General features: G+C 34.0%; 1 protein-coding gene across 1 annotated transcript in view; it reads left to right on the plus strand.

Annotated features, from left to right (window-relative positions):
* Positions 1-20240, plus strand: part of LOC150079270 (echinoderm microtubule-associated protein-like CG42247) — a 202901-nt gene that overhangs the window by 32776 nt on the left and 149885 nt on the right. The window contains exons 3-6 of the mRNA XM_090383013.1: positions 145-304; positions 3857-4006; positions 9304-9373; positions 15873-15974. Coding sequence (XP_090239139.1) covers positions 145-304; positions 3857-4006; positions 9304-9373; positions 15873-15974 — 482 coding nt within the window. The remainder of the gene's footprint in view (positions 1-144; positions 305-3856; positions 4007-9303; positions 9374-15872; positions 15975-20240) is intronic.

Below are 20240 nucleotides of genomic sequence, written 5' to 3' on the forward strand. Positions count from 1 at the left end.
ATGTTTTACCTACATTGGGTAAAAAGGACTTTCTGATAAGTGGTTTTGGGTAATGAAGGAAAAAGTTGGGAAGTATTGATCTATACTAACATCTGTCGTAATTCATCTATAATCTAGACACTGAGTAATTCCTTTTATTTGTAGATCGAACTCAAAGTAATAAAGCAACTGAGAGGAATAAGGAAGAGGACCTGCACAATGAAGAACAGTGGAGTTTACGGAAAGAAAATTTTCATGAAAGAGGACTGCAGAGAACTGTTTCTCATGCCAGTGTTCCTTCTAAGAAGATGCAGCTTCATTGGGTGTATCCTTCACATTCACTTTTAAGAAAGAAAAAAACTATCCTGTTTTCCCCAGAATTTACTAATCCTTTGTGTACTTTTTTTTTAATATTTTTAATGGGACATTTTTATTTTGCTATTTAACTAAATATTCAAAATGTAATCCCAAATTGAGCTAAAGTTTGTAGCTATGATATTATGATTTCTGTTGTTAAGGTGAGCTAATAATCTTTCGTTAATATTTATTTATTATAATTTTTTTTGTTTTACAGTTTAAAAATTGGTACCTACTGATTGAATATGAAATCATCAAATTTATTTTTAAACCTCTTATTTACTGTGCTACACACACAAAAGAAATGAACATTTCCTTTATACTAATTTTTCTATAAAACTGCACTTACTTTATCATATTTTTACCTGTTAAATAACATCAAGTTGTGGTTTAGTGATGTTACTGTGTTATTAAATATTTTTAAAGCTGTTACTGTATTATTAAATATTTTTAGAACTGCAGTACGTATTTAGCTGAGGGTAACATAGGATTTTTTGTGTGTTCAGAAAGAGCTGTGTTTGTGTATTAGGTTTAGGCTCAGTGAATAAATTTGTGATCTGTGATGGGAAAGTTATGATTAAGGATGAACCACAAGTAGTCAAATCTGATCCTGTGATTCATGAAACAGAATTCTAAAAACTTAAGCTCAAATAAACAAATCAGTGAATAGCAAAGCTACAAACGGCAAAGTTGGTAGATTTGCAGTAAGTTTCAGTCATTAAAAAAATCACATTTTTTGCATTTCCATTGTTCATCTTCTCCCCAAGAGATTAAACAATTATGTTTTACACACTCAGATATAATACACTCAGTGATCACTGAATTATGACTACCCTATCCATAATGGACTGTGCATCATAGCTTGCAGTATAAAAGCCAGACATGGCAAAGCAGTGGTAATTTGCATCTGGTCATGCAAATCAGACCAGTAAAGTAGCAGTTGTGGGATGCAGTAAAGATATGGAGTTTCAAAAGGGCATGATTATGTGAGCCTGGGTATCAAGTTTTTCCATATCGGAAATGGCATGTCTTCTCTGTTGCTCATGGCCCAGTGTGATTAAGGTGTACAAAGAATGGTGTTGAATGGGTCAAACCACCTCCCGCTGATAGAACTGTAAAGGATTATGCAAAGGATTATGTCCATTGATTACCACTCTCTGTCTTCTCTCCCTCAACCACCCCTTTATCCATAGCAGCAATTTGCCTCCAATGTCACACTGCTCCAATTTGTGTAGCAGTCTTCCATGTGCAACAGTATCAAAAGCCTTTCTAAGATCCAAGTATATAATATCAAAGTTATTCCCTGGATGTTCATGGTGAGCAAAGGGTACAGCGTGTTTTATGGGCTCAACAATAGGTCACTCTACAACAGTTGACATTCCAGTAGAATATGGGGAATGCAAGAACAGTATCTATCCTAAGGGTACAGTTTAATTTTTCCTGGACAGAAATGAGATCTTCCAAAACAATAATATGCATGTTTTTGTGCCCATGCTGTGCATTAGTGATTTGAGAAACAGTGAAGATATCACCCTTCTTAATTGGCCTCCAAATTCACCTGCCCTCAATCCAGTTGAACACATATGGGATATTTTGGAATGAGAAGTGAGGCATATGAACACACAACCATCATCTATCCTGACACTATAAAAATTACGTTGCTTTTTGAGTACAAATATGATACTTTATGGGCTAGGGGAGTATTAATTGTTAATTTGATTAACAGTCTCTAGTTGTTTGGCAAAAATTTCCATCATCTAAGTCATGTTAGTTTATTATTTCAAGTATTTGATGTCAGAGTGTGTTTAAGGGTTTAAGAGTTAGCATTAGCAGGGGCATATGATGCAAGAAAGCAAGCTTTCTTGCTTTCGTTTCACCCATCCATTCACTCCAAAAGTTTGTTGAGTTCAGCCTTGAATTTATTTAAGCTGTCAACTTCCACAATGGCAGATCGAAGTTTTTTTTCCCAACAATTAACCACTCTCTAGCTAAAGGCAAATTTCTGCCTGTCTATTCTACAACTGTCTTTCCTCAATTTGAATTTATGCCCCCTCAGGTGTGGGATATGAGCAAGTGGAAGAATCCCATCAGTATTGAGCTTGCTCAAACCATTCAAGGCCTTATACACCTCAATCAGATCACCTCGCAGGTGCCTAGTCTCCAGATGCTGCAATTTGCAGAACTTAAGCCTTTCTTGGTAAGAGCACCCCTTTGTTCCATTGACTAATCTCATTGCCCTTTTCTGTCTTGTTCCAGCAGCTCTACATCTTTCCTAAGATGAGGCCTCCAGACCCGTATGCAGTACTCAAGATGTGGACTGGCCATTTCCTTATACAAGGGGATAATCATCTCCTTATCCTTGTCAGCAAAATTCCTGTATTTCATTGACAATTCACCATGAGCTGCTCTGAAAACCTCATATCTGACTGCACAATTACCCCAGGTCTTTTCATTCTTCCTGAGTGTAGTACTGCACAGTTGGTATATTACTCTGGGATTACTGCTATCCATATGCAGTGCTTTGCATTTGTCAATGTTATTTATTTTACCTTTTGTTTGTGATTTATTTGATAGCTAGGAAGAAATATTTGCAAGTACAGGAATACCTCGCATAGCACGGTTTCGAACAGCGTGGGGTTTCGCTATAGCATGGTTCACGAATTGAAAAAAAAATTAATTGCATTAGGCACCAATACATTTCATATGTATGTATGTATGTATGATGCCAGCTCGTGGACCAATGCATTATGGATTCAAGCCCACACTGACTGTTGTCGCAACTCACATTATATACGGAATCTGCTAGCATTCATACATTAGTAAACACTAGATTCCGAGCGGTGAGGTCGTTGACTGTGCGTAAGCCGTACAAATATTTTTCAAATATTTTTATTAAAGATTATTTTTTAAAAACGTTATGCCTTTATACGCAAATATGAGTGGAAAGAAGAAATGTAATGGCGCTGAGTGTTCTTCTAGATCCAAACATCGAACAAGGTATGAAAATAAGGCAGGCATTGCAAAATGACATTCGATGTTATAAAGAGATGCATGCAGATAAAAAGAATAAAAAAACTGTGCAAACTAAGCTGATCAGTTATTTTTCTAAATTAAAATACAGTACATACTTCACTTATATTCTTTTGGTATGTACATACTGCAATAAAAATCATTTGTACTGTACTTACTAGTATTTTTCATTTTTACCATTTTAGTTTCTTTTTTTTTTTGCAAGAACTTCGTGTGCATCAATTTATAGTAAACAAACACCCATATATTTTTGCAACTCGTCCCATATAATCAAATTGTCGGAATGCATTACATTAAAATACATACTAATAATACCTCGATCAGCATGGTTTCATGGTTTACACCACCATGATTTACATGGTGGTATATTTTTGGCACGAATTAACCATGCTATGCGAGGTATTCCTGTATTCCATTATGTACACAGTTTATTTTCATGTAATCTGAGCATAGCATCTAAAAAAAAGAACATTTTCTGAATGTAATTTAGACATGGTTATCATGGAAAAGATCCCAATAGAAATTTATATATGGTGTCGTCTGGAGAGATATTGTATTATGTTGGAGCAGTGGCTGTTCTTTATCATCCAGCAAGTATATTTCAGAGGCATTATACAGAACATACAGAAGATATTCAATGGTGAGTAATACTTCTAAGTAAAGAATTGTAACTATTATAAATAACTGTTATAAAACTTTAATAACTTGTTCAGATTGTGGTTATTGTATTGTGCATCCTCAAAACTTGTTTTGAAGCATTTTATATCATTTTATAGTTAAAAAAGTATATAAAAGAGGTGTTTGTTTGTATATATATCTTGCTTTGGAGTTATACCATTTCAAGAATTATTTTGAGGCCTGGATTAACATCTCTTGTTGTTTCTACATTACGTTATTTCCTTTAGAAATGTTGCACAAAATTGGACAGCAATTTTTGTTCAGTTTGTATTATTGTGCTATTCTCATAGGGTTTTTTTTTTGTTTTTTTCCTGCAGCCTCCCATAAATTCTGTTTTTTTGTGGCTGCCAGAAAGAGAGCAGTGTCTTTGAAACTTTTGATTACAAATTTCCTTTCACTTTTAAGGTGAAATAAAATTAGATTGAATATCTAATTTTATTTCTGCTTCAAATTACTGAATGTATTTTGAAGCTGGTAAACATGCCGTTAACATTGTCAGGTCAGTTTTCTTTTGATAAAAATATTATGGATATCATTAATATTCTGCAGCTGCAAAATACTAATACAGAAAAACTTGTGTGTTTGGCTGGCAGATTAGCAAAATGTCTAAGTAACTACTAGTTATGGAGAAAGCAAAGTTCAACAGTGAACCCTTACTTAGATAGCTTGAAAATTTAAATATTGTGCTGTATTTTGTAATATCAGAGTTAGTGTGGAAGCTGCAGTAGAGACAGCTAAAAGCTATCTTGATTTACAAAAAAAAAAAAAAAAAAATGCATATCATTAAAAAAAGTTTTATCACTAAAATAATCTGATTTACATGGGCATGATCGTTGGATAATGTATGTGGATAGGTGTATGCATTATGAGTTCTAGTTCATAAGCAGCACACTGTTTACACACTGCACAACCATGGCCAGAAGGGCCCTGGTTGTACAGTGTATAAACAAAAATTTGTATTACATTTTTTAAATAAAAGGATTTTATTTTCTGGACAATATTGTAAGCATTTGTATTGCAGTTGTCTGGACAATATTGTAAATGAAAATTAAATGAAATATTACTTGATTTATTATTACACATCATAACAATACATTAAGAAGGCTTCTTGCCTAAGGCTTGTAAATTCAATAAAATACTACTGTGGATATGAGATGTGATTAATATTAGCAAAATGATGAAACTAACTGACTATTCAGATTGAAGTAGTCTTCTTGACACTGTATACACTGATTCCAATATTTCTGCATCTTTGGGAAGCATTTCTAATAGGTTTCTTTTGGAATTACCAGTAGTGCACATGTCACATTCTGATTGGTTTAAGCCTTGGCTTAATCTTATAATTATGTTGGAATAATTACAAGAAATTAGTTACTATGTCGTTACTAAGTCGTTCTTAATTAATTATGAGTAAGTAATTAATTATTAACAATGTTATAATTTCTAGTTTGTTCAAACCCTTAATCTTTGAATATTAGTATGAACATAATAAATTCATTCAGGGTTAAATTCATATTATTATGAATGTAGTGTGTTTGTGTGCATGTTGTATACACACACACACACACACACACACACACACACACACACACACACACACACACACACACACACACACAAATATACACACACACACCGATGAGCCAAAACATTATGACCAGCAAGTCGTTATGCAATTCGAAGCAACTGCAGGTGAACTACGACATGTGCACGGGTTCTGGACGTGGTATAAAAAAACACCGATACTGAGCTCCGTTAAGTTTGTTTGTTATTTGGTTTTTAGGAGCATTAGCAACAAAGGCCATATTGCTCCGGGGATATGCGGTAGTCATTCCCGAGAGAGAGAGAGAGAGAGAGAGAGAGAGAGAGAGTGTATTAGTATGCATTGATTGATAATGCCCTCACTGTCAGCCAGCTTCTAGAGTGTGAAATCCTCTTATTTACTGTCTTGGCACAAGAGTTACACTAATGGGCACTGGTGCAGTTAGTGATACAAAAAAGTGTTCTCAGCCATATCCTAGGGCCAGCCAGATGAAAACACTTTTTGATGTGGTAATATAGAGATGTAACTAGGATATGGCAAGGTTGGGCTTGGCCACAGCTGCCAATTCATTGTTGCTCTGAATGGAGTTAAGTACTTAGAATAACTGAACCTGTAATTATTTTTTAAAAGAAGACTACCCAATACTGAACCCTGAGGGACTCCACTAATAACATTAGTCCACGATGAGCAGTGTCCATTGATTACCACTCTATGTCTTCTCCCCCTCAACCACCCCTTTATCCATAGCAGCAATTTGCCTCCAATGCCATACTGCTCCAATTTGTGCAGCAGTCTTCCATGTGCAACAGTATCAAAAGCCTTTCTAAGGCTTTTGATACTGTTGCACATGGATGATATATAGGAAGCCTTTCTAAGGCTTTTGATACTGTTGCATATGGAAGACTGCTGCACAAATTGGAGCAGTGTGGCATTGGAGGCAAATTGCTGCTATGGATAAAGGGGTGGTTGAGGGGGAGAAGACAGAGAGTGGTAATCAATGGACACTGCTCATCGTGGACTAATGTTATTAGTGGAGTCCCTCAGGGTTCAGTATTGGGTCCTTTATTGTTTTCTGTATTTATAAATGATATTGATGATGGTATATCAGGCTTAATGTCCAAGTTTGCAGACGATACAAAGGTTGGCAGGGTTGTCAAGGACACTACTGACACTATGCTGCTGCAACAGGATTTGGAAAGGTTGAGCAGATGGGCTTCGAGGTGGCAAATGAAGTTTAACATTGACAAATGTAAAGTACTACATATGGGAAACAGCAATCCCAGAGCAACGTATCAACTCTGTGGTACTAAACTGACAGTGGTAGAGAATGAAAGGGACCTGGGGGTGGTTGTGCAGGCAGATATGAAGTTCTCTGAGCAGTGCAGACGGGCTGCAAGAGTAGCTCATGGTGTATTGTCAATGATATATAGGAATTTTTCTAGCAGGGATAAGGAGGTGATTATTCCCTTGTATAAGGCAATGGTCAGGCCACACCTAGAGTACTGTATACAGGTCTGGAGGCCTCATTTCAAGAAGGATGTAGAGCTGCTGGAACGAGTACAGAGAAGGGCAACAAGATTAGTGAATGGAACAAAGGGGTGCTCTTATGAAGAAAGGCTTAAGTTTTGTGAATTACAGTGTCTGGAAACTAGGCACCAGCGAGGTGATCTGATAGAGGTGTACAAAGCCTTGAATGGTTTGAGCATGCTCAATGCTGATGGGATTCTTCCTCTTGCTCAGAATAATCACCTGAGAGGGCATAAATTCAAATTGAGGAAAGACAGATGTAGGATAGATGTGCGGAAATTTGCCTTTAGCCAGCGGGTGGTTGGTAGGTGGAACAGACTTCCATCCCTTGTCGTGGAAGTTGATAGCCTAAATAAGTTTAAGGCTCAGCTGGACAGGTATTTCGAACGAACAGAGGGGTGAAGTGGAAGTGGTTATTTTTTATTTATTTATGTTACTTTTTTTTTTTTTTGGCTGATGCTGCATAAGCTTGCTTTCTTGCATCAAATGTCTCTGCTAATGCTAATCATTATTAAAATCAGTTGTTATAAAAACCTGTCACTTTTACATAAAAGTATCATTTTGTGAATAATAATTTAATTAATAATTTAACAAATAATTACTATAATTATGTAATTAATAATTTAACAAATAATTACTATAATTATGTAATTAATAATTTAATAATCAAATTAATAAATGAATGATAATTTAATTGCATTTATGAAAACCAAGGAACATTTCTGACATTCAGCTGTAGGCATCAAATTTCCTAGTTACACTTCTGTGATAATCTAATTTATATGATATATGAAGTGGTTATTGCTCTTGCCTAATTGTAATGCTTCTAACAATAAAGGAAAAATTTTGAAATGTTCTTGTTGCAAACTCTGTCAACCCCTCTCAATGAGTGGGGATTGCATGGAGATATTTCAAGATTGCACTGGCTTGTTGCAAGTGGTCTAAGATTCCACTACTTTTAATGGAAGCATAATCATATAATTATTTAGCAAGTGAAGACAAAAAGACCATACAGACAACTACTTACTCAATAAATTAATATTATTAGTTTTATTATAATGAAAAGAAATTAATTTCTGTGCTGTGCTGTGCTTAGATTGAAAATTAAGAGGTGGTGAATAATGATATTTACTAAACTTTGACAGGCATTTAAAAATGTCAGACAAAAAAGGTGTTGAGAAATATCATTATTTCTTTTATTATTATTAGAAATAACATTATTTATTGGTGGAAATGTCACTTATTATTATTACTAGTCATATAGTGCAAGGATGCCTGAGGTTTATGCTGCACCAGCTAAAAAAAATTTTCCAAGTTACCCTGAGAGAGAGAGAGAGTGTGTGAGTGAGTCAGAAGTAGAAGGGAATTGCCAAGAGAGAGAAGAATGATGATATCTAGCTCAGGCTGGGTGTGCCAAGCCCATACTCACCAGATGTGAGTCCCTGGCCATTAAAAGTCAGAATAAGAAATCTTGTATCAACAGTACTTCAGTATGCATACTGATAATTTAAAAAAAAATCACACTTGTGGTTTCAACCAATTCTTATATGGATGCAGTATTGTTAAAAGTTCTTTATTCAGCTCAGGATGACCACAATTCCAGACCAGTAAAATAAGAAAGCTGCTGATGCATATTTAAATAGTGCCCTTTTAATGACAACCAAATTTACAGTAGCTGTTTTCTTGGAGCAGGACATGTTCAATATTATTATTAATTTTAGCCATCTGGTGCAAGGAAGCCTGAGGCTCATGCTGCACCAGCAAAAAAAATTTGACCTGAGAGAGAGAGAGAGAGAGAGAGAGAGAGAGAGAGAGAGAGAGAGAGAGAGAGAGAGAGAGAGAAGTAGGAGGGAATCACCAAAAGAGAGAAGAATGATGATAATCCAGCTCAGGACCTGGGTGTGCCAAGTCCATTACTCAACCAGACATGAGCCCCTGGTTGGATTTATATTAAATCAAGAGTTTGCTTGGAGAGTAATATGCGCTCACATGCTTTTTACATTTGGCTAACTTATTTAATTTTATTATTTTTGAGGAGTGGACCTTTATAATTCTTTGATTCCACTTGGAAATAAAAATTTTTGGAAGAGAAAAAAAATTTGAACCTTATGATACTTAAACATATTTTTGAGAATACTACTGCAATATGCTTTTGTAATAATTATCTTATGAAAGATTTTCTCTTTCAGTATTGCTTTACATAAACATGATGATATAGCTATTACTGCACAAGGAAATGGATCCAGTAAAAAAGCTCAGGTATGTCTATTCATTTATCCAGGGTATTTAAAAATATATTTTGATTGAGCACATAAAAAAACTGTTCTTTATATTTCATTTTACATGCACCTTATTACATGGTAGAACAAAACAAACAAGACTCCTACTAACAAATCACAGTAGGGACCTTGTTAACCCCAGGGGCTCACATCTGGTGAGTTATGGGCTTGGCGCACCCAGGGTCCTGAGCTGGATATCATCATTCTTCTCTTTCTTGGTGATTCCCTTTTACTTTCCTTTCTACTCTCTCTCTCTCTCTCTCTCTCTCTCTCTCTCTCTCTTTTTTTCAGGGTAACTTGGAAATTTTTGTTTTGGCTGGTGCAGCATAAGCCTCAGGCTTCCTTGCACTACGTAGCTAATAATAATAACCTGGGTAATGTACAAGGTCAACAAGGTCCCTACTGTGCTTGTTGAGGACTCAGGACTCACAGTGCTAAATATGCTACTGGAACAATTGATGCAAGAAAGAAGGCAAAAAACTTCCCACATCATCTGTTCATCCCCTCCAGTAGTGTATTCTTCCTTGAATTTATTCAAAATGTCTACTTCCATAAAACAGATGTAAGTTTGTTCCAATAATCAACCACCCACTGGCTGAAAGCAAACTTCTGCACATCTATTCTGCTCTCCTTCCTCAATTTGAATTTATGTTCCCCCATGTGTATAGTCTCAACAAGAGGAAGAATGCCATTCACGTTCAGCTTAATCAATCCATTCAATGCTGTAAACACCTCAATCAGACCACCCCGCATGTGCCTAGTCTCCAGATGCTGCAGTTTGCAGAACTGAAGCCTTTCTTGGTAAGAGTACCTTTGTTCCCCTCACCAATCTCGTTGCTCTTCTCTTGCCTGTTCCAGCACTTCTACTAAATATACAGCAAATATACATGCATCCTTCCTAAAATAAGGCCTCCAGAAATGTATGCAGTACTCAAGGTGTAGCCTGATCATTGTCGTTTAAAATAGGATCATCACCTGCTTATCCTTTCTAGCAAAATTCCTGTATATCATTGATAAAACCTCATGAACTGTCTTAGCAGCTTTTCTATACTGCTCAGAGAACAGAAGTTAGGCTAACAGGTCTGTAATTACTCATGTCACCCTTTGATTCACCTTTGTGAATTGAGGATACATAATCCACATCTGAAATCCACAGGGATCTCCCATTTGTACTCCCCTTATTGAAATTCTCCATCTGTTATGTCTAATTGACACCACTTCCCTCAATATCTGCATTTGATGACTTAATCAGTTATTCAAATTCATCAAATTTATGTATTATGCTCTAAGCATTAGTGTACATGCAAATATACATACACCTGTTCTTACTCTTTGTTACCTAACATAGCCCATTTATTTGCTTGTTCGATGAGGACCCCAGCTGACTTTGAAATCCCCAACACCTTGCTTTCCAGGTTGCTGCATGTTCTAATAGAAGCAGTGCAAGAATCTCTTTCACCTCTGTCTGCAGCTGTTGTTAATTTGTTAGTTTGTGTATCCCCCCCAAGGCTAACATTTTTCTGATCTATCCAATACTGCCTTGATAGCATCTGAAAATATTCTTGCACCCTTCTATTTAGGTATATTCCATCCCTGCAAAAACAGTCTCTTTTCTGTTAACAAGCACAGACAATGCTTAGAAATATTCTAGCCCATGAGCCTTACACATCCTCTCCAGGGCCAAATTGATTGACAAGTTCTCAACATGTACTCTCTCCTATTGTGTTTGGGCAGAATTGCAGATACTTTAAAATTTAATCCTAACTTGCTACTTTTTCTCAACATTTCCCTATACTTTTTAGGTAAGTTCTCAGATTCCTACTCTTAATTTCACTATTGCCTTAAAAGATGATATTTGCTCTACAACATCATCAACTTTTGCCCCTGGCAGACATACTCTAGTCATATTCCACCTATCCTTTTTTTTTTTTTTGCACAATATATTTCCTGTTTCCTTGACAGTAGAGTCACCAAGAATGATTTGAGGGTTTTTAAACTACAGGTTGGTTATAAAGTTCTATCCCACTTTTAAAAATTAATAAATCAAAATCTGTATCATTTCAAATGTTTTTTTTTTGCATTTAATCAGTATATGTGAGATGTTTTAAAGAATAAAATAGCTTAAAATTTGACCACCAGATGGCACACAGTTATTAATTTATGAAATAACAAAAAGGTAAATTTTTCACCAACTTTATAATAATGATCTCCCATTAAACAATAATGGGTGGATCAAATCCTTTCATTATTTTTCTGTAGTTTCTGTCAAAATTTCCAGTTCACTTTTCATTACCTCTTGATGTATTGCAACCTTCAAATCTGAAATAGTTCAATTGAAATCTCTGTAAATGTGGCGTTTCAGATATTCCCATAATGAAAAGTCTGCTGAAGTTTAGCAATGTGGTCGTGCAAGCAGATATGGAAAATGACAACTGATAAGTCACACTTCCATGAGGGTTTCTCATAGGAGCTGTTTGATGTTATTGTCAATATGGGGTGTAACATCAACCTGTATAAAAATTATGCTTCCACTTAAACCACATTCATTAATCTCTGAGATAGTTTTGGTCTACAGTAAGCTATGTGCTGTGTAAAGAAAAGGGAACAATAATAGTGTGTGCTGTAAATTGACATGATACGATAACCTTTAATATGTGGAGTGATACCTCATCATGTACATGTGGGTTTTCTCTAGCTCAAATTTGATAATTTGTACCTATCATGATCCAACAAAATTAAAATGCACTTCATCCCATCTGTAGGAAGTTAAATAGTCATTCTGGATCCTGTGCAACCTTGTCCATCATCTATTGAGTGAAATCACTGTAGCTTTGATAGTCTTATTGTTTTGTTCGATGCAGATGTTTGATTTTATAGGGAATCAAGTGGAGGCCTACTGTTAAGGCCTTACATACTGTGCACTAGTATGTAAAGCACTAGATAAACTCAACAAATTTGATTGGGTTTGTTATTGTTTGTTGTTGCATGTGCATCAACAAACAATATCATGGTTATCCATGTGCATCATAAGAAGTGATTCAATTCTTTGAATCACTTCTTATGATGCACATGGATAACCATGGAAAGCCACGTGCGTATGATGCGCATGACTTTCCACTCCGTGCGCTGATTTTTTTTTCCTATGGCTGCTTCCCATAATCCTTTGTGCAGGCTGAACTTCGATAATTTCTTTGCATTTCCCATGATCCTTTGTGCAGGCCAGATTTCGTTTTTTTTTTTTTTTTTTTTAAATTTTGCTGCTGGATGCTGCCGCATGTTTTTTTCATAAAAATAATTTCGTTTGGTGAAATTTGAACTGATTTATTAGCAGGTGCCCAAAACGGGAATATTATGTGAAATTATAAAGTTTTTAAATTAAATTCAGTGAGATGGATTTTTAAATTCTAAGGAGAATTAAAAGTTAAATGAAATTTTCCGGCTGTGGTTAAAGTTTGAAAATAAATACCCATGTCTGAAAATTATAAGGTAAAAATTGTAATTTCCAAGCTGTAATTATAATATTCTTATTTATTCTGGTTAAAATTCAAAATCTTCATTAAAGATACAGTTTTAATGAATGAAAGTCTTTTAGTTGAATACTAAAGAGACAATATCAATGTGCACAGATCTTTATAGATCTTAATAAAGTTCTCAATTCAGATAACATACCATTATGAGAACAGTCCATTCTCTTTTGCATTTCATGTATGAAGTGTTCAAGTATTGTTCGAGAAAGTATCCATTACTTGTTTGTAGTATGGAAAATTTTTCGAATTCCACCTCATGGCACCGAAGTTGTAAACCTACAACTGCTTTTCAATGGATGCTTTCTTTCCTAATTCTCTAAATCACTCTCTCTTAATTTTCTAACAGGGTGCTTACAGTAGTGCCCCCTGTTAGAGAATTTGGGAATACCCCTTTATCTGCTCACTGTTTACCAGTGCGACTTCTCAGTATGTGGGACAGGTGGTCAGATAAGTTTTATGAGTACCACTAAGTTGTAGAATGGTAATCCCTTTAACTCTCTTAATTCATGCTTAGCAGGAGTACTAATTGTCTGAAGGCTGTAAGTGTGAACAGTGTGTACCCTTAAGTCTCTCCTAATCCGTTCGTTCTACGAAAATTTTATTTGCTCAGCGGAAACTATTTTAAATGTAGTTACCAAGGGGAATTCAAAAAAATTTGCTAAATAGAAAAATTAACTATAAAGGAGTTCATTAAACAGAGGTCTGATTGAGTGATTTAAAATTCTAAAAATGGTTATAAAGTTTTATATAGCAAATAAAAATGCAAATTTAGTTAAATAACTATAAGCTTATTTGAATAGTAGGTAAAAATGTGAAAAAAAATTTACTGAATATTACAAATTTCGAAATATACTGCATCCAAATGTCACACATCACTGTTAATAAAGGTGCCGGTATTTTGTACCATTGCATACCATCCCAAAAAAGCACTGACTGTACCTATCGCAATTTGGGGCAGAGAGAAAATAGAAAATTGATATTGAATGTTAAATGTAGAGCATATTTTATTAACGGTGCAGCACCTGTGGCAAGTGCCTCACTTGCAAACCCCTAGTGCTGGCCCTTACTTTCGGTAACATAAAGGGTAACTTCCTGTTTAATTTTACCACAAGAGACTTTTCAGAATAAAACACTTATTGTTACTGTTTTCACGCTACTTGACATTACTTCCAGATCGAATATTGACAAGTACTTTCCAACCATTTGAAGCAGAAAACATTCTCCACCACCCACACGGCGCCTCCGTAGCCAGGTGGGCAGGAGCAGCAGTGCGTAGCACACGCTTCTTGATTAGACCGGGGTTCGAGCCCGTGACCACCAGATACGGAGGATGCGGAAAGGTTAGGGAATGACCACTGCATATCCCCGGAGCAATATGGCCTTAGTTGCTAATGCTCCTAAAAACCAAATAACAAACAACCCACCACCCACACTGTAATGGATTGCTTTCCATGCAATAAAGGATTATTTCTGTTTGGTGGTGTAGCCAGGGTAGGGTCAGCAGGTACCTTGTACCCTCCTGATACCGAAATCTGCTATTGTGGTGCATTTTTAAAAAAGTAATACTGCGATATATACATTGTACAACTTACTTAAGTATTATTCAATGTTTTTAGAAATATTAACTTTTATATCTATAATCATCATTTATGTATTATTTTTGCAGTTAATTTTGTTTCATGTTTCTTTTCGTAATTGTACCATAGGTTGTTGTTATTATTTACACGTTTAATATAATGTTTTTGTAATACAGGCATATACAGATATTCTGTATTTTAAATAAGAGGAACCTCTTATTTAAAACCAAAAAAAAAAAGAAATAACAGGTAGATTAGCATTAGGTAATTGGCGCCTTTTTTGTGAATGTCTGAAAAAAAAAATCCTGGTTACGCCACTGCTACTGTTTGATTTTATGAATGTTCATGCAAAGTTCCTTTGACACCAGTTTTGAAGTTTATAATGCAGCTATCAATAGAAATATTTTCTGGAAATTTTGTTAGAATTAAAAATATAGATCCAGAAAACATGCTGTACCAATATTGTTCCCAAAAAACAATTACAACAAAGCAAACTTTTCTTTTATTAAATGTACATTGCAGTATTATCAGTTTTATACCAGTTTTTCTGTTTTCAGTGTGTTTTTCCATTTTCAAAATCAAGGAAATTCTGATGAATTTCCTTGATTTTGTGTTAGTAGATGCAATGCACGTTTAAGAAAGGAAGTAAAATCTTTTCGTTTTTGAAAAACAATTTGTTGCAATTCTTTTGGTTATGTTTCTTATGCCAAGAAACAGTTGTGTGCATTTTTTTTTGTTTTTTTCTGTATCACACTCGTGAGTGATGGGGCCTTCTATGTCGCTGACCACCCTTCTTGGGTGGTAAGTGTTCCACCGAACAAAGGTAGACCACAGTAGGCACTGCTCTCTATTCCTCCTGCAGAACAGTGATCAGTTGAGCTACTGATGTGGGACATGTTGGTCTTGCCCTCACCCTATGTTCCAGTTCATCTTATAGTAATTTAATTAGTGAAATTGTGTGATAATTGGATCACTTGCTAAATAACATAAGGATAATTTCGCCTTTACAGTGTCTCTGAAAGTATTTCATAAAAGATCAGAGTAGTAACTGTTCTAATAAACCTAAAATAAATGCATTTACAGCTGCCCCCATCTCTCCCCCTCATTTATTTATATATGTATTTATTTATTATTTTTTTTTACAGTTATAAAAGTTGTTTATCATTCATGTTAATATAAGAGTGGATAATCTCCACTTTCATGATCTTTACCAGTGAAACTGCTGCATTAAGGAAAATTATACATTTTAAGCATTTTGGAGTAAAAAAATTTCAGTAATTATTTTATTGATAAAAGGATGTTCATTTTTTATCTAATATGATAAGTACTGATATTTGGTGGATAGCAAATTTATACTTGCTATGCTTGTTTTTAGGCCCACATTAGGGTGTGGAGAACTGATAATCTAACTACATTAGCAATAATTGGTCAAGGCTACTTTGATGAAGAAATTATTAGCATTTCCTTTTCTGACGAGGTAATTAGAATTATGATGTGTAAAGAAATGTATGATTACAGAGATAATAGTGAAATAATATAACAGCATTACACATATAAAAACAAATATAAAATTTTAAGTCAAATAATTAAATGAGAAATATATTGTATGGAATAAAATAGAAATGCTTTTGTTCCATGGTTTCCATTGGCATGATATTTAATTAGTGAAATATCATTTCAATTAATGAAAGTTTAGAATTATAATATTCCCATTATAGTGTATTTCCAATGATGAATAAGAGAAGTTATTTTGTCAGTATTTATAATGCACTGTATTTATAATGTATAATGCATAGTATTTATAATTACAAAATTAAAATACTTGTGAATTGAGGCAGATGGTTAAAAAAATTATATCTATACAACCATATTTTTATTACGAATCAAAACTAAATATAATATGCTAGTGATATGTGCACGATACAATTATATATATAAAAAATGTATATTTTACTAAAATGAAACTGAAAAGCAGATGTTTTACACTGTGTGTTAGAAGTGAAATGTTTAGACTTGACATCCATATCTTATTATTATTATTATTAGCCTTAAGGTGCAAGGAATCCTGAGGCTTATGCTACGCCAGCCAAAAAAAAAAAAAAAAAAAAAAATTCCCGTGTTACCCTGAGAGAGAGAGAGAGAGAGAGAGAGAGAGAGAGAGAGAGAGAGAGAGAGAGAGAGTCAGAAGTAGAAGGGAATCACCAAGAAAGCAAGAAAGAGAAGAATGATGATATCCAGCTCACGACCCTGGGTTTGCCAAGCCCATACTCACCAATCTTGTAAAAGCCCTTCTGTTAGAACTTTTCTGATTCAGAATTTAGATGAACTAAAGCCATTTTTGGAGTTAACATGGGACTAAATGAAAATACTAATATAAAGAAATACTGGTCTGAAGATGGACAGACAGAATTCCATTTTTCAAGAATACATATAGCAGGAAGTGATTTTTGTCTTTGCTTACCAACAAAATAGAAAACCAAAGGAATTTAAAAGTAGGGGATCTAAAGTAAAAAAAATATTTTTAGTTATCTGAATGAAAAGTTTTATGAATGTTTTGTTCTAGAAAGAAATACTGTATTGAACAGAACTACTTTTAGTTTTAAAGGAATATGTCATATAATTTATGGATATGTCATATATTTCTTAAAAGAAATATGTCATATAATTTATGGTCTAATCTCATAGACCAAAATAATGCATGTATTAATGCTGTCCAACATTTTTAAAGGCAGAAAGATTTTCATTCAAATGTAACCCTCGTGTTATAGAGAGGCCTTATATGCAGAAGAAATAAGTACCATATTTTCTGGACCATAAGACACTTTCCTGAAAAATTTCTCCTAAAAGTTTCCAGTGTCTTATGGCCCATAGATATACCATGTGCACATAGTGATATTTTCTAGTTATGATTGGAGACATATAGTCAAAACATCCAGGTGGCTTTCTGAAAATCACTAGCTTTTAGTGTCTGACCAGTTCAGATTACATGAAATGGAGGCAACAAAATGAATGATTGCAGAATTAAATATGCAGTTAGCTGTAAGTCCAGGAGGCCTTAGCCAACGAAGCCATTGGACATCTCAGTTAACAATTCTTAAGAGCATTATGCATGAGGAGCCACCAAATCATGATGTGACACTAAGGATGAATGAAGCAACATTTCATAGTTATAACATTATAATTAATAATATAATAATTAATATTATAATCATAATATTATTATTGTATAATTTAATTATTATTGTAAATTATTACAATAATGTAAATTATTGTAATAATTTACATTATTAAAATAATTAAGAATTAAAATTTGAGAATTTGCAAAATTTGCAGGTTTTCTGGTAATTTAGCATTCAGAACTTCGTATGATGTGTTTTGTCGAAACCATTCAATGGCTTCATATTGAATTAATTTTTAATTAGAGTTTAATTTAGATCATAAGTTATATTTCTTTTAAGCCAGAATTTACGATAATGGATTTGACACAATAATTTTTGCTTATCACGGAATCTTTTCTTTAATTCATGTCTCGTGATAGCTAATGGAGCTTGTCAAATAATGTGTGGGTATTTCTGTCATTTTCCATGATGCATATTCGGGAATAATATTATTATTCAGACATCTCTTTAAGAATTTAATGTTTAAAGAAAAGATTCTGTGATAAGCAAAAATTATTGCATCAAATCCATTACTGTAAATTCTGGCTTAAAAGAAATATGTCATATAATTTATGGTCTAATCTCATAGACCAAAATAATGCATGTATTAATGCTGTCCAACAGTTAGTAACTGAAAGACAAAATAAGAAATGGAACATGCTTACACGCAAATAACACACCTCTCAGCCAACATCGGTTGTGAACCTCTCATTGAAATTATTCTCTTCTCAAAAATTATCCGCACTCGAATACGGGTTAAACTTCGCAATTAATGACACACAATATCCTATCAAAGACAGTATAATTGAATTGCAAATAAAGTTTAAATAACCATCCAGATAGGAACTGCCTGATGCATGAAACAAATACTGTTATCACCTCTCATATTAATACACATTCTAACATTAAAACCCAACAATTAGAATATCTTAATAAACTTAGTAGAGAGGATAACATCATTATTCAAAAAGCTGACAAGGGTGACACTACAGTAATTACAGATCTATGTATACAGAAAAAATTTGAGAAATACTTTTGGATGGAGATACGTACAACATTGATAAAACAATTTTCAATATCTAGTTTGAAAAATTGACTAGATATTCTACTAACACGACTTAGGGCTAAAAAAAAATTTACTTACGTACTCTTCAACACATAGGAATAAGAAATAACATTATGCTGTACATCTTCGGGACGGTCAAGTTACATGAAATAGGACACCTGTTACACCCAATATTTTGTACAGGAAATCTATTTGCTAATTTATCGTCATCCCTAGTCAAAATTATCTCACCTTTAATGAAGTTTTCAAAATTTTGGGTGCATAACACTAATCAGGTCTTCGAATTAATCAATACCATTGATATATCCAACAATAATATTCTAGCATTTTACGATGTCATGTCATTATACACAAATGTAGATGTTGATTATACACTAAGGAAACTGCAAGAATTACTATCAGTTGATACCACTTTGAAGGATCCCACCTCCCTTAATATTAATAGTATTTTAGAGTTAACTACCGTCCTCATTAAATTACAAAAGTTTTTGTTTGAAAACAACATCTACATACAAACAAATTTACAGACTTCCCATGAGACTAGCTGTGTCAGCCCCACCCTCAGAGATTTATTTAGCAGCAATCAAGGACAAAATCCTTAACCTGTTTCCTCCCGACATTAAGCTTTTTGTAACCGATGATATATTGTTAATCACTAATAAAACTGTCATTGATAATCTCCCACAAAAATTCAATTCAGTACATAATAGACTCAAATACACTTTAGAACTGACTGGAAGAAAACCATAGTATTAATTTTCTTAACCTCACCATTTTTAAATCTAAAAGCAAACTTAAGACACGTGTATATATATATAGAAAGAAAACACGCAGGAAAATGTTTACATTTTTATTTGTACCATCCTTATAGTACAAAAAAATCAGTTTTATACAACCAAGTTTACAATGCTGTAAAATACCGTGACGTGCAGGAAGATGTAGAAGCAGAATTACAATATCTAATCAAAAAAGAAATACAATATCTAATCAATATCTTGACTAAAAAGAAAATACCCAATACAGTTAATATGAAATACCATATCAGAAGCAAGAAATAGAATAAATAATCCTCCTACTACTAATAGAATGAACAACAGTAATAAACAGTAGACCAAAGTCACACTTCCGTATCACAGTCATTTCGCTTGACAACTCTCTAACATCTTTTCAGGCACTGACATTTTGTTAGTTTTTTCCTCATACAATAGATTAGGAACATTCTTTAACAGATACAAAGAAATGTACAAATACAATATTCACAACCTAATATTGTATTTTTTGACAGTTGTAGAATAGATGTGTGAAATTTGCCTTTAGCTAGTGGGTAGTTGATTGCTTAAATAAATTCAAGGAAGAACTGGACAAACTTTTGAAGCGAATGGATGGGTGAAAAAAATGGGAAGTTTTTTTTTGGCTGATACTGTATAAGCTTTCTTTCTTACATCATATACTTATACTAATATATTATATCTTATCAAATGCCAACAAAACTACAACGCATGCTATATAGGTTGTTGTT

The sequence above is a fragment of the Mastigoproctus giganteus genome, chromosome 10, assembly GCF_048544385.1.
Source record: "Mastigoproctus giganteus isolate SK-2022 chromosome 10, ASM4854438v1, whole genome shotgun sequence".
Lineage (NCBI taxonomy): Eukaryota > Metazoa > Arthropoda > Arachnida > Uropygi > Thelyphonidae > Mastigoproctus > Mastigoproctus giganteus.